Raw genomic sequence first — 13,735 nt, forward strand, 5'->3', positions numbered from 1 at the left:
ATCCCCAGACAATCTACTCCGGCCCACAACCTTTCCCCAATGAGATCTGTTTGTCCTCACTTATCTCTCACTCCAACTCCAGTTCCTCAACTGTTTCACTGGGAGGATGGTCAGGAAATCTGGCTCCCATTAAATTGAACCCAAAGTAGGAGCAGCAGTGAAGTAAGCGGGAGAAGGAATTCTCTTCTCCCGTACAATAACAGCACGAGCAGCGATGGCTACGGAGACAGAAAATTCAATGTTTAGTGCCAGAAATCCGCCACTAGCTCAGAGTCTGTATTCTCCAACCGGGTTTTAGGTAGGGATTGGAGTGGGAGCAAGAAGCTTGTTATGATGTGATACAAGAGCATCAGTGGAACTTCAAAACATGTCAGTGAAGGAATGGCTTCCCTGCTCTTCATTTTCCAGTGGTTTATTCCAAAGATACAATGTGTCATAAAGGGGCATAGTGTCGGAAGGAGTATTGGGTCTACACAAGAGTTTGGGAGTGCGAGAATGGAAACTAACTCCATATAGGGAGTGTTATGGGAACTAACAAATTTAAATACCTCCCAATCACATCTCTGAAACATGTGACGGCAGAGTGGTACAGTGGGTTTAATTCCAGCCTCGGGTCACTGTTTGTGTGGAGTTGGCACATTCTCCCCGTGTCTGTGTGGGTTTCCTCCGGGTGCTCCGGTTTCCTCCCACAGTCTAAAGATGTGCAGTTTAGGTTGATTGGCCATGCTAAATTGCCCCTTAGTATTAGGGGGATTAGCAGAGTAAATACGTGGGGTTACAGGGGTAGGGTTTGAGTGGGATTGTTGTCAGTGCAGGCTCAATGGACTGAATGGCCTCCTTTTGCACTGTAGAGATTCTATGTTTCTATGATCAATTCTTGTTGTAGCCAATGAATTCTGGTGCAGGATCAACATTGAGATAAGACACAAGTTTATCTATTTTGGAGGTTTTGGTGAGGGAGGCGTGTTGTCCACCTCTGCTTTTTAAGTAGTTTAATCTGATCTTTAGCATCCATCCACCTGAATCACTGTAACAGGCCTCTGTTTAACACCGCAACCAAAAAATAGCACCTCTGACAATTTCGACCACCCTTAGTTCTGCTTTAGCTTGTCAAGTGAAGCTTACAGCCACAATCTCCTGAAGGGAGCATGAGTGTTAGCAACTGAGTGCCTCAGATTTTCTGGCATGAACACATCACAGTTCAGCTGCTGAAACGAGGAAGGGGTGCACGCTTCACCTGCAGGAAATAAATGCCAGCTAGATTCTCAAACAAAATGACGAGAGTGGGGGAAGAATAGATGAATTTCACTCTTGTTAATGCTGTGGGTGGCACAGTGGTTAGCACTGCTGTCTCACAGCGCTAGGGACTCGGGTTCAATTCCCGACTTGGGTCATTGTCTGTGCGGAGTCTGCACGTTCTCCTCGTGCCTGCGTGGGTTTCCTCCAGGTGCTCTGGTTTCCTCTCACAGTCCGAAAGCTGTGCTGGTTAGGTGCATTGGCCGTGCTAAATTCTCCCTCAGTGTACCCGAACAGGCGCTGGGGTGTGGCGACTAGGGAATTTTCACGGTAACTTCATTGCAGTGTTAGTGTAAGCCTACTTGTGACGAATAAATAAATAAATGTAATTTTATGCAATATCTCTGCAAAGTTGGAAGTTATTTTTCTTTTCAACATCACAGGGTCTTTACCTAGTCTACAACCCAGTACGGCTATCAACTGCCAATGCAATCAGTGTCCTTCTCTTAGGGCTGGTTGGCTACTATATCTTCAGAATAACAAACCACCAGAAAGACCTCTTCAGGCGCACAGATGGAAACTGCAAGATCTGGGGCAGAAAACCCAAGTACATTGAATGTTCCTACTTGTCCATTGATGGCCAAAGGCACTACAGTAAGCTGATGATCTCTGGGTTCTGGGGGCTGGCACGCCATTTTAACTACACCGGGGATCTCATGGGCTCGCTTTCCTACTGCCTGGCCTGTGGATTTGCACACCTCCTGCCTTATTTTTATATCATCTACATGTCAATCTTGCTGATTCATCGCTGTATAAGAGATGAGCATCGCTGCTCAAGCAAATACGGCAAGGACTGGAGCCGTTATACTGAGGCTGTGCCCTACCGCTTGATACCCGGAGTATTTTAGGATGGTTTCTATCATCAGTGTACAGTTTTTAGAGGCTTGATTTTCTTTAATCAACGAAACTTTGGCATCACAAATTTGCAAGTTCTTACCGATCATTCTATTACACAGCAGAGGAGAACATATGGCCCTCGGATATGGCAGAAAGTTGGTCAAAAGTGAAACATCCATTTTTTTTAACAAAACACCTGGAATTTCTGTGTAAACTGGCCCACGTTAGTGGACTGTCTAATGGTTAATCTCTAACCAAAGAGATTTTCATTGATGTATCAGAAAAGTGCTGCTTTAAGTTAAATTACATGCCTCCAAATCGATTGACATTAGGAATAAATATCAGTACATTCCCGCAGGGATTGATAAATTGCATATAATGACATTTATTAACCCGTGAGTCTCTGATCGTTATGTTCCCACATGTTCCAAATATTTCCCATAACTTCATTTTTAAAATGATCTCCAATTAGGACTGTTGAGTTTCAATTCCTGCCAGATGTGCATGCATAAATTTTATGCCAGTGCAATTTTGGTGCAGTTGTTAAACAATTGGTTTTAAATGATGTGGAGATGCTGGCATTGGACTGGGGTGGGCACAGTAAGAAGTCTCACAACACCAGGTTAAAGTCCAATAGGTTTATTTGATATCACGAGCTTTTGGATCGCATCTCTGAAGCTCGTGATACCAAATAAACCTGTTGGACTTTAATCTGGTATTGTGAGATTTTAAATGAGGTAGTGCTTGTGCCAAGTAGTAAGAGAAAAACCTACACGTTTATTTCACCTTTCATAACCTCCAGATGTTCCAAGCTACTTTGCAACTAATCAAATTCTTTCAAAGTGTAGTCAGTGTTTGAGTTTAAAGAAATGCAGCAGCCAATTTGCAATGGAGTTCCCACAAATTGCAATGATAATGACCTGCTTTAGTGACGTTGATTTGAGGAATCAATATTGGCCAGGATACCAAGGATCCTTTTCCTGATTTGCCCTACCACCCAAGTTTAAGCTGAAATTTTATGGCCAGTTTCTACGACGATTCTGCCGACAATTTCCCGAGAATCGTGCAAATAATTGGGGCCCAAGGAAAGCACAGGACATGCATCATCTTCCTTAAAGTCTCTCTTTGGGTGGAATTTTCCCATCCCGCCTGCCTGGGCAGACCGTGCAAAGGTCCGTTGACCTCGGGTGGGAATTTCTGCCTTGGGGTGGTGCCTTTTATAAAAAAAAGATTCATCAGGTCAAGACTTTTGGATATTTTGAAAATGCAATTAAGAAGACAACAAATAGGAGGAGTAAGCCACATGTATTTAACCAATAATATTACGGCTGATTTTCTATCACACTTCCATTTTCCACCAAATCCCAGTAGAATATCCCTCAATTCCCTTAGTGTCCAAAGATCTATCAATTTTATTCTTGACTAGACTCAGCCATTCATAGCAACCAAAAGAGAAAATGCTGGAAAATCTCAGCAGGTCTGGCAGCATCTGTAAGGAGAGAAAAGAGCTTTGTCAAAGCTTTGACAAAGGGTCATCTGGACTCGAAATGTCCTCTCATTACAGGTGCTGCCAGACCTGTTGAGATTTTTCAGCATTTTCTCTTTTGGTTTCAGATTCCAGCATCCGCAGTAATTTGCTTTTGACCATCCATAGCACAGTGGGGTAGGAAATTTTCAGTTCTCTATGGTGAAAATTTCTTCTCAATCCTAAATAAATTACCTTTTATTCTAAGGCAGCTATTCGGCCAGTTGTATTCTTGGTAACAACCTCTTTTGTGGCACCTTATCAAGTATGGCAGATTTTTTTAATCTAACAGATTCTGATAATGTAAAATATGCCTTCAAAAATATAAGGCAGATCACAACAACATTAAAATAAAACACCCACAACCACCAGAATTGGCTATCTTTGGGATTCCCGCCGTGGGTAAATCTTGGGAAATAAATTGACAACCATTTGGGAGTGGCAAAAATTCAGAAACCCCATGAACTTTGGTCAGTTGGATGGGCAGATCAATGAGTGAAGCAGGGATATAAACCAGGAGTGGTTACAATTGATTAAGGAATTTTGCAATGATTCTGCATAAATCAGTTGCATTCAAATTTCTTCAGAGGAGGGAAGAGCTCAGCTCCCCACACCAACCCTGCATGCAGTAATTACTCATTCATTACAAGTTATTTCAAGGAGTGTTCTGAGACACGCGGATGAATCAAATGTTTCTCTGCTGTTGTACGAATCTATAGCCATGGAAGCTTAAAACTGCCTTCATATCATTTATTGTAAACCTCTAACCACTTTGCTGACCACATGTAGCAGTTGACAGCTGTAACATTTGCACATCTGATCAAGGACTCTCAGTGTTAGAAATTACCCAACAAGTCCGACTATTGGTTTTGTTTTTAATGACTGAATTAAATTTACAAGTCAGACCCATGCAAAATAAAAACCATCAGATTTTACACAGGGACCACAAAATTAACCTATTTCTAACTATCACCTAATGTTGGAGAAAAAAAACCTACTATCAGGAATAGTTTACAAAATATTGTGGCTGTTCATTTGTACTTGTATTAACTCAACATGATGTTGTATTTATAATTCCTGAAAAACATTGGTCCTGATTTCAAGCTGATTCTATTTTTGATGCAAATTCTCAAACCTGCACTCATGTTCTCCCTCTCTCACAGTGCAGAGGAGTTTTTAAAAAAAAGCAAACCAGGGTTTCCAACTTTTTTATACTGTTGATGTTGATGTATTAACTTTCTGTCCCTGTATCGTGAAGGAAATGAATAAAGATGTAGTAAACTGCCTAATTATTGGTATAATGTAAATTTAGTCCCATCTTCTGACTTGTTTTTATTTTTATGTTGACTGGTTTTATGTAGTAAGTAAATTGTGTGCTTGACAGTTCTTTGTAAAGTCTAATTGCGTTCATGATATTTACTTTCTATTGAATAAATTCACATCAAAAAAATCTGTTTATACTCCTACCCTGTGTTGGTATCATATTAAGAAGTCTCACAACACCAGGTTAAAGTCCAACAGGTTTATTTGGTAGCAAATACCATAAGCTTTCGGAGCACTGCTCCTTCGTCAGATGGAGTGGATATCTGCTCTCAAACAGTGCACAGACACAAAAATCAAGTTACAGAATACTAATTAGAATGCAAATCTCTACAGCCAGCCAGGTCTTAAAGGTACAGACAATGTGGGTGGAGGGAGCATTCAACACAGGTTAAAGAGATGTGTATTGTCTCCAGACAGAACAGCTAGTGAGATTCTGCAAGCCCAGGAGGCAAGCTGTGGGGATTATTGATAATGCGACACAAATCCAACACCCCGGTTTAGGCCGTCCTCATGTGTGCGGAACTTGGCTATCAGTTTCTGCTCAGCTGTCGTGTGTCGTGAAGGCCGCCTTGGAGAACGCTTACCTGAAGATCCAGGGCTGAATGCCCGTGACTGCTGAAGTGCTCCCCCACAGGAAGAGAACAGTCTTGCCTGGTGACAAGGCGGTATCATATTATCAGAGACAGATATATCATTCCTCTAATTAAAATGACTTTTTAGAAGTTTTCTTGGTTTTTTTTGAATGAAGCTTTGCATTGTAATATAACTACAACATTACTTCCAGCCCTTAAACATGGAAATATTTCATATGAGTGAAGTGTTAGTAAAGCATCCATTTACTGCGGATGCTGGAAATCTGAAATAAAACAGAAAATGCTGGAAATACTCGGCTGACCTGGCAGCATCTATGGAGAAAGAAACTGAGTCGATGGGGTGGGGGTGGGGGAGTGGATGGGTGGGGGGGGAGATGCGGGCAGAATTCTCTGTCCTCTCCACTGTGTGTTTCTCACAGCGGGAGGCAGCGCAACGTTCGCCAGCGGAAGTTTCTTCTGGTCCCTCCATTGTCAATGGGCTTTCCCACAACACCACGATGTGGGTGCACCATCAGTGAAGTCAGAAAACCCCACCGGCATGAACGGCTGGAGAATACAGGTCCTTGTTTCAGTTATGTGACCTTTGCAATTTTGATGAAAGGTCACAGTCCTGAAATGTTGGGCTTGATTTTCAATCCAGGACAGGAACCTAACACCCACATAATTGATTCTGTAATGCAATCTTCAAATGTAAATACGGTTATGGTTAAGGTCAGAAACTCCAAAGTTTTTTATGGAGCCCGCCTGGATCATAAGTTTCGCATCTTGAATTTGGCTAGGATAAGAATAATAAGTTTCACTGCAAGTATTATTCAAATGATCCACGAGGCAGCTTTATCAAATAAAATTCATTTAAGAATATAGTTAACATGTATAATAAGAAAATTACCAAGATATTATCAGTTACAAACAAGAAACAAAACAACCACTATAAATGTATAACTCTTAGCAAATATATCTGATGTGTTCTAATCAAACAAATCCCGTAGACAATAGACCCTTTTCACAGGTTTAACACAGCAAAGACTAATGCTCACGTGGTACTGGACATGAGAACTTTGGATGAAGTTTGCAGTTCTCTGGATAGATTCAGGGGTTTCCTCTGGGTGCTCCGGTTTCTTCCCACAGTCCAAAGATGTGCGGGTTAGGTGCATTGGCCATGCTAAATTGCCCCTTAGTGTCCCTGGATGCGTAGATTAGAGGGATTACCGGAGTAAATATGTGGGGTTATGGGGATAGGGTCGAGATGGGATTGTTGTCGGTGCAGACTCGATGGGTCCAATGGTCTCTTTCTGCACTGTAGGGATTCTATTCTATGATGATAATGTACTACTTATGTTTGGTCCCAATGAAATCTGATTTATACATTATGAATATGAAAATGGAATGAAAAACTGGAATATGTGAAGAAGTTGTTGATTGTTTTTCATTGTCAGTCCTTCTTCAAGGTCCACACTTTTAATATCAAATGTTAAATGGTTGTGAGGAGATATGCAGATACGGTTGTAAAAAGAGAGAATGCTGGATAAACTCAGCGGGTCTGGCAGCATCTGTGGCGAGAGAGACACTGTTAATGTTTCGAGTCCATTGGCCCTTTTACAGTTCTGATACTGCCAGACCCACAGTGTTTATCCAGCATTTCCTTATCTTATTTCAGATTTCCAGCATCTGCAATATTTTGCTTTTCTATGCAGGTGCAGTTACAATGTTAACCAATGTGCATGCCAAATAGATTACAATAACATTGCATAGTCAACCACAGTGGAAGTCGCCATTTGTTTTAGTCAGATAAGTGGGGAATAAAGCCTTTGATATGAAGCCTCCTGATTTTTTTTGTCCCTCTGTGAAAGTAAATCACTTTAGTTTACACTGCACACAGCTATGTAAACACAACACAATATTGGCACAGGAGAGGAACCTGGCTTCTCTTAAGCCAGAAGTGGTGTATTACAGGGCATGTTTCTTTTTATACAATCATGGGACATGGGCCCATCCCTAGTTGCCCTTGAGAAGGTGGTGGTTAAGTTGCCTTCGTGAATCGCTGCAGTCCACTTGCTGTGGGTTGATTTACAATGCTGTTCGGGAGGGAATTCCAGGATTTTGACCCAGCGAAGGAACAGCAATATATTTCCAAGTAAGGACGGTGAGTGGCTTGGAGGGGAACTTGCAGGTGGTGGTGTTCCCTTTTCCTTCGAGATGGAAGTGGTCATGGGTTTGGAAGGTGCTGTTTAAGGATCTTTGGTGAATTGCTGCAGTGCATCTTGTAGATGATACACTCTGCTGCCACTGAGCATCGGTGGTGGAGGGATTGAATGCTTGTAGATGTGGTGCCAATCAAGCGGGCTGCTTTGTCCTGGATGGTGTCAAGTTTCTTGAATGTTGTTGGCGCTGCACCCATCCAGGCAAGTGGGGAGTATTCCAGCACACTCCTGACTTGTGCCTTGTAGATGATGGACAGGCCTTGGGGAGTCAGGAGGTGAGTTACTCAACGCAGTATTCCTAGCCTCTGACCTGCTCTTGAAGGAAATATTTTTCAGAAAATTGAAGAAATTTACAGTAACAGTGTGTACAAAGTGTGTTTTTGGTTGGGAATCATTATCACTCGTTAAGCTTGCAAAGGATAGTGATGCAGCACTTGTTCCTACAGTATGGATACAATTACACATCAATTGTGCATGAATGCATACTGGCTGTTACTATTTATTTCTGTACCCACCACAAGGTGAAACAATAGATGTGAACTCCGCAAGGAACGCCATAGCATGAATTATTGAGCAAGTGGAGATAAAATCCTTACCCTGCTGATTTTTATCAAAAAGACGCAAATGAAATGAGATATGCATTTCATAGACAACTTCAATCAACAACAATCTGATGGTAAAACCCATTATAAATACCTGTCCATAGATGGTCCTATGATGTGAGTTTCAAGTGTTGTGTGTGTCTGTCACAGAATTAATTTATGTTTGTCAGACCGAGACAATAGGCAGAAATGTACAGGTACGTAATATCCTAATTATGTTAGGGGTTGTGGGTTTTACACACAAAAAAAAGATGTGATTTGCGCATGTAGGCCGCGATTCTCTGGCGGGTTGCGGTGGGAGATGCGCATCGCCGGCCTTGTTCCAGGATTTGCGCATGCACCGGGAATGCATGCACATCTTCCAGAGCTAGCGAACAATCGCCAGTCAGACCATTCTGGAAACCAGCAGGAAGACAGGTAAGTCATTTGAATCTGTCTTTAAATGTATTTTAAATATGTTTTCAATCTAATTATCAGGAACTTTCCGGTCCTGAATTAATCTCCCACCCCACCATGAGTATTTAATTCCGGCAGGGTTTAGACTGGCTCTTCATGTTCGGGGAACTAGCAGGAAACCCCACTGGAATGAAGGGAGGGCCATCAGGACCCTCCAGGGAGTCGGGTGGCGGGGTGATGTTGCCACCTGGGCATGGGCACTCTGGCAGTGCCAGCCTGTGCCTCCTGGCAGTGCCCAAGGGGCAAAGTGCCCATGTCCGGGGGCATCTTGGCACTGCCCATTGGGCATCGGGCAGTGCCAAGGGGGAGTGGGGCCTATAGTGGGCAGGGCCTAGGGGTGATTGGTGGGGAGGGGTCCCGCTGCCACTGCAGACAGGCATGGTCTGGGATGGAGGGAGGGCAGCGATTGGGGCGGGCTGAAGGGGGGTGGTCTGCCGGGGTGGGCCTGCCTCCGGGGAGGTCTGACTCCAGGGGGGGAGGGTCTGCCGGGGTGAGGGAAGTGGGGGGATCGCCACTGCTGGGGGGGTGTGGACTGTACATCGGGGCACTCCGAGATGGGGGGAGAGGGTCAGGGCTGGCCCAGGAATTGCTGTGGGGGGCGCAATCGGGCTATGGGGGGTCTGGAGGGGCAGTACTGTGGTGGTCCCTGGCTGGCCAGTGATTGAGCTGGCCAGCAAGCGGGGAGTCTGACAGATCGGGACCATTGCGCATGTGCAGAGTTCTAGAACTGTCAGATTTTGGTGCGATTCGACCCCACTCCCCTGGGTTTTTAATAATATTCACGATTGGGACCTTTACAGTGCACAGAGTGCAGAGATTCAGGTGAGAAGCTGAACAGACAAAACAGTCGGGATCTAGAACAGTTTTCCCGCCAATTCAGTGCTTTTGGGAGAATCGTGGCCGTAGATTCAAAGTAACACACAACAGGTTTATTGAGAGAGATGTTCTCTGCACAGAACAGAAAATTAAACTCCAGAAGCCTGTGAAACACCGAATGACCTCATGATCAAGTCACATGACCTGGACTTAAAGCAATCATGCAACCACTTAAATATTTAACAAGATATATATTTGTCACACCTTAGTTAGTCTCTCTTTCTGCTGTTTATGATGCTTACATTTCAATTGCTAAATGTTAAAGTTTTATTATTAATTCCCTGTTGCTTTTAATGAAGTTGCTTTTCTTTCAATTTGCATGGTCTCAATACTTTTGAAGGGCCCAATGCTTGGATAATCTGAATATAATTATGAACTGCTCTTTTCTGATAGTCCTCAACAATTTCAGGTGAACAATTGTCAGCAGTGGCCAGGTCTCTGACTGAAAACAGAAAGTGCTGGATATATTTACCATGTCTGACAGCATCTGTGGAGGGAGAAACAGTGGCCTGGATCTTCCAAACAGCAGTAATGTTGGTGGGATTGCCGCTGCGCTCACAAATTCTCCCAATTGGACGCTGCTGCACATTTATTCCAGGGTCTTCCAAACCCAAATTTCCCAAAAAGGTGCAGTGCAACATCCCTTGGGGAGATCCACTGGAGTGGAGTAGAGTCGAGGGAAGACAAGGCACATCCCCTTTTTATAGAACTACTGTAGAATCCATTGAATCCCTGCAGTGCAGGAGGAGGCCATTCAGCCCTTCGAGTCTGCACTGACTCTCCAAAGGAGCACTCACCTAGGCCCACTGCCCCCGTGTCCCTGCACACTGATCATGGCCAATTCACTTAACCCACACATCCTTGGACACTTCAAATCTGTCATCATCACTATGCTTCAACGAACCCACCTTTTCCCTCTGTGTTCTTGCAAACCATTGCCCCATCTCCAAAGGTCCTTTAACATGTTGTCACCTCTCAAATCTCTGGCCATCTTGCCCCCAATGCCATGTGTGAGTCTTTCAGATTTCTGTCCATGCCAAAGCACTAAAACAGCTCTTACCAAAGTCGTAACTGACATCCAATTGTAATGGTGGTAAACTATTTCTTCTCATCTTTTTTTAACCTGTCTGCAGCCATTGACACTGATGTCCGCACCATCCTCCTATGGCACCTCTTCACTGTCGTCCAGCTGGTGGGATGAGTGGGATTGCTTTCCTCTTGTTCCATTCTTATCTGTCTGATTATAGCCAGCGAATCAACAGTAAAAACGTCCCTTTGCACTCCTTCATCGTTAGCTCTGGAGTTTTCTATGTTCTATCCTTGGCTCCCTCCCATTTCTCATCTATCTGCTGTCTCTCAGTAACATCATCTGAAAAGACAACAGGTGGAATTCTCCGGCCACGCTCGCCCCAAAACTGGAGAATCTCACCCAATGTACCATTGCATGGTCCGCCCCCGCACCCGCTAGGATTCCCGTGGCGGGCAGGATGGGAGAATTCCCCCCAACATTAAGTTCCATGTCTGTATTGATGACAACCAGTTCTATTTCACCACCGCCTCTCTCAGTCCTTCTGCTGTCTCTGATTTGTCACATTGCTTCTCCAACATCCTGAACTGGATAAGCGGAAATTCCCTCCAACTTAATATTTATTTCTTGCCCCCACCACAAACTCCATTCCATAGACAGTGACTCCATTCCTCTCTCTGGCAACTTGGCCGATATGAGCTTGTGACCACATATTTGTGTCGTCACCAAGCTCGCCTATGTCCACTTCCATAGCACCACCTGACTTTCCCCTGCCTCGCATAATCTTCTAATGAAATGCCCATTTGTTGAGGTAGACTTGAGTTTGCCAATGCTCTCCAATCTGATATACCCATTTTCCACCCTCCATAAACAGGAGCTCCTCCAACATGCTGCTGCCCATCATCTAACTGCCTTTGCTTTATTTCAGGTTTTTCCCTTTTTTGATTGATTTGATTTGACTTATTATTGTCACATGTATTAGTATACAGTGAAAAATATTGTTTCTTGCCCGCTATACAGACAAAGCATCACGTTCATAGGGAAGGAGAGAGTGAAGAATGTAGTGTTACAGTCATAGCTAGGGTGTAGAGAAAGATCAACTCCGTGCGAGGTAGGTCCATTCAAAAGTCCGATGGCAGCAGGGAAGAAGCTGTTCTTGAGTCGGTTGGTACGTGACCTCAGTCTTTGTATCTTTTTCCTGATGGAAGAAGGTGGAGGAGAGAATGTCCGGGATTTGTGGGGTCCTTGATTAAGCTGGCCGCTTTTCTGAGGCAGCGGGAAGTGTAGACAGAGTCAATGGACGGGAGGCTGGTTTGCATGATGGATTGGGCCACATTCACGACCTTTTGTTCTACCCTCTCATCTACCCCAAGTTGCTGTTTCAGTGTGTCCTTGCATCTCTTAGCAGCTTCTAATTCTGATGAATAATCCCTGACTGAAATGTTAATTCTGTCTCACTCTCCACAGATGCTGCCTGACCTGCTGAGACCAGAATGCCAGGACAGCGCTGTACATGCTGCCTTTCTGACCAGAGGCTAAACTGAGAACCCACCTGCCCTCTCGGGTGGACATAAAAAATCCCATGGTACTTTACTGGTCCTGGTCAATATTAATCCCTTAATGAATATTTTTATTCAGGGTCAGTGAATAATTTTAAGGCTAGAATTGGTAAGATTCTTGACTAATGAGTGAGCCAAAGGTTATCACGGATAGGCCACAATCAGACCAGCCATGATCTTAATAAATGGCAGAACAGGCTCAGGGGGCCAAATGCGCCTAATTGGTATGCTCAATTAACATCACAAACAGGTTTCTTGTCATTATCACACAGGCGGTATGATGGCACAGTGGTTAGCACTGCTGCCTCACAGCGCCACAGACCTGGGTTCAATTCTGGCCTCAGAATTTTGCACATCCTTCCCCGTGTCTGCGTATGTTTCCTCTGGGTACTCTGGTTTCCTCCCAGTCCAAAGATGTGCAGGTTAGGTGGATTTGCCATGATAAATTGCCCCTTAGTATCAGGGAGATTAGCAGGGTAAATATATGGGGTTATGGGGATAAGGCCCAGGTGGGATTGTTGTCGGTGCAGGCTCACAGGGCTGAATGGCCTCCTTCTGCACTGTAGGAATACTTTGATTGTGAGAGCTTGGAGTGCATGGATTGGTTGTAACGTTTCTTACACACAGTCGTGACTACACTTCAAAGGTTGAATGACTGTAAGACACTTTGGGATATCCTTTAAGGTTGATAAAGATGCTATATCAATATATATACAAAACAGTGCAAGTTCCTCCCTTTCTGAGCATTTTTTTATTTGAAGTATGGGGAAGTTATCTTGCTTTGGTTAATTCAATGCCTGTTTGCTGCGGTTAATCAAGCTAAAGATAGCAGCTCTGATGAAGGGTCATCCAGACTCGAAACGTTAGATCCGAGTGGCCTCCTCCTGCCTCCAGGTTTTTGTTATTTATTAGCGTCACAAGTAGGCTTACACTGCAATGAAGTTACTGTGAAATAGGATATGGGGGGGGGGTAGGTGGGATCATATTGAGTTGGATAATCAGCCATGATCATAATGAATGGTAGAGCAGGCTAAAAGCGCTGAGTGGTTTCCTCCTGCTCCTATTTTCTATGTTGTCTCTATTCTCTCTCCACAGATGCTGTCAGACCTGTTGAGACGGTCCAGTGTTGAGTGTTGTGAATGTAGCAATGCTGCTCAGCTCCACCGCGGGCCACTGCAGCCCCGCCCCCAGCCCCGAGCCCCGCCCCCTTCCCTCCTCCGCACTGCGCCTGCGTTAGCAATCCCTCACCCGGGAAGGGGCTGGGTGGACATCGGATCAGGTGAGCGCCGCTTTACGTCACGCGCCGCATTACGTCACGCGCCGCAGCACGTCAGACGCCGCGCGAGATGTTCCAATTGGTTAAGGAGTCGCCAACGGGGCTTTGTGACGTCGCTGCTCTCCTCCCCCCGGGTGAACGGCTGGCCGCAACTGCGCATGCGC

General features: G+C 44.5%; 1 protein-coding gene across 1 annotated transcript in view; it reads left to right on the plus strand.

Annotated features, from left to right (window-relative positions):
• dhcr7 (7-dehydrocholesterol reductase) overlaps positions 1–5,694 on the plus strand; it is a 39,374-nt gene extending 33,680 nt beyond the window's left edge. Inside the window, exons 8-9 of the mRNA XM_078220990.1 lie at positions 1,680–5,149; positions 5,662–5,694. Of these exons, the coding sequence (XP_078077116.1) occupies positions 1,680–2,144 (465 nt within the window). The 3' untranslated portion in view covers positions 2,145–5,149; positions 5,662–5,694. The remainder of the gene's footprint in view (positions 1–1,679; positions 5,150–5,661) is intronic.
• The last annotated feature ends 8,041 nt before the right edge of the window (positions 5,695–13,735 follow it).

Source organism: Mustelus asterias, chromosome 9, assembly GCF_964213995.1.
Source record: "Mustelus asterias chromosome 9, sMusAst1.hap1.1, whole genome shotgun sequence".
NCBI lineage: Eukaryota > Metazoa > Chordata > Chondrichthyes > Carcharhiniformes > Triakidae > Mustelus > Mustelus asterias.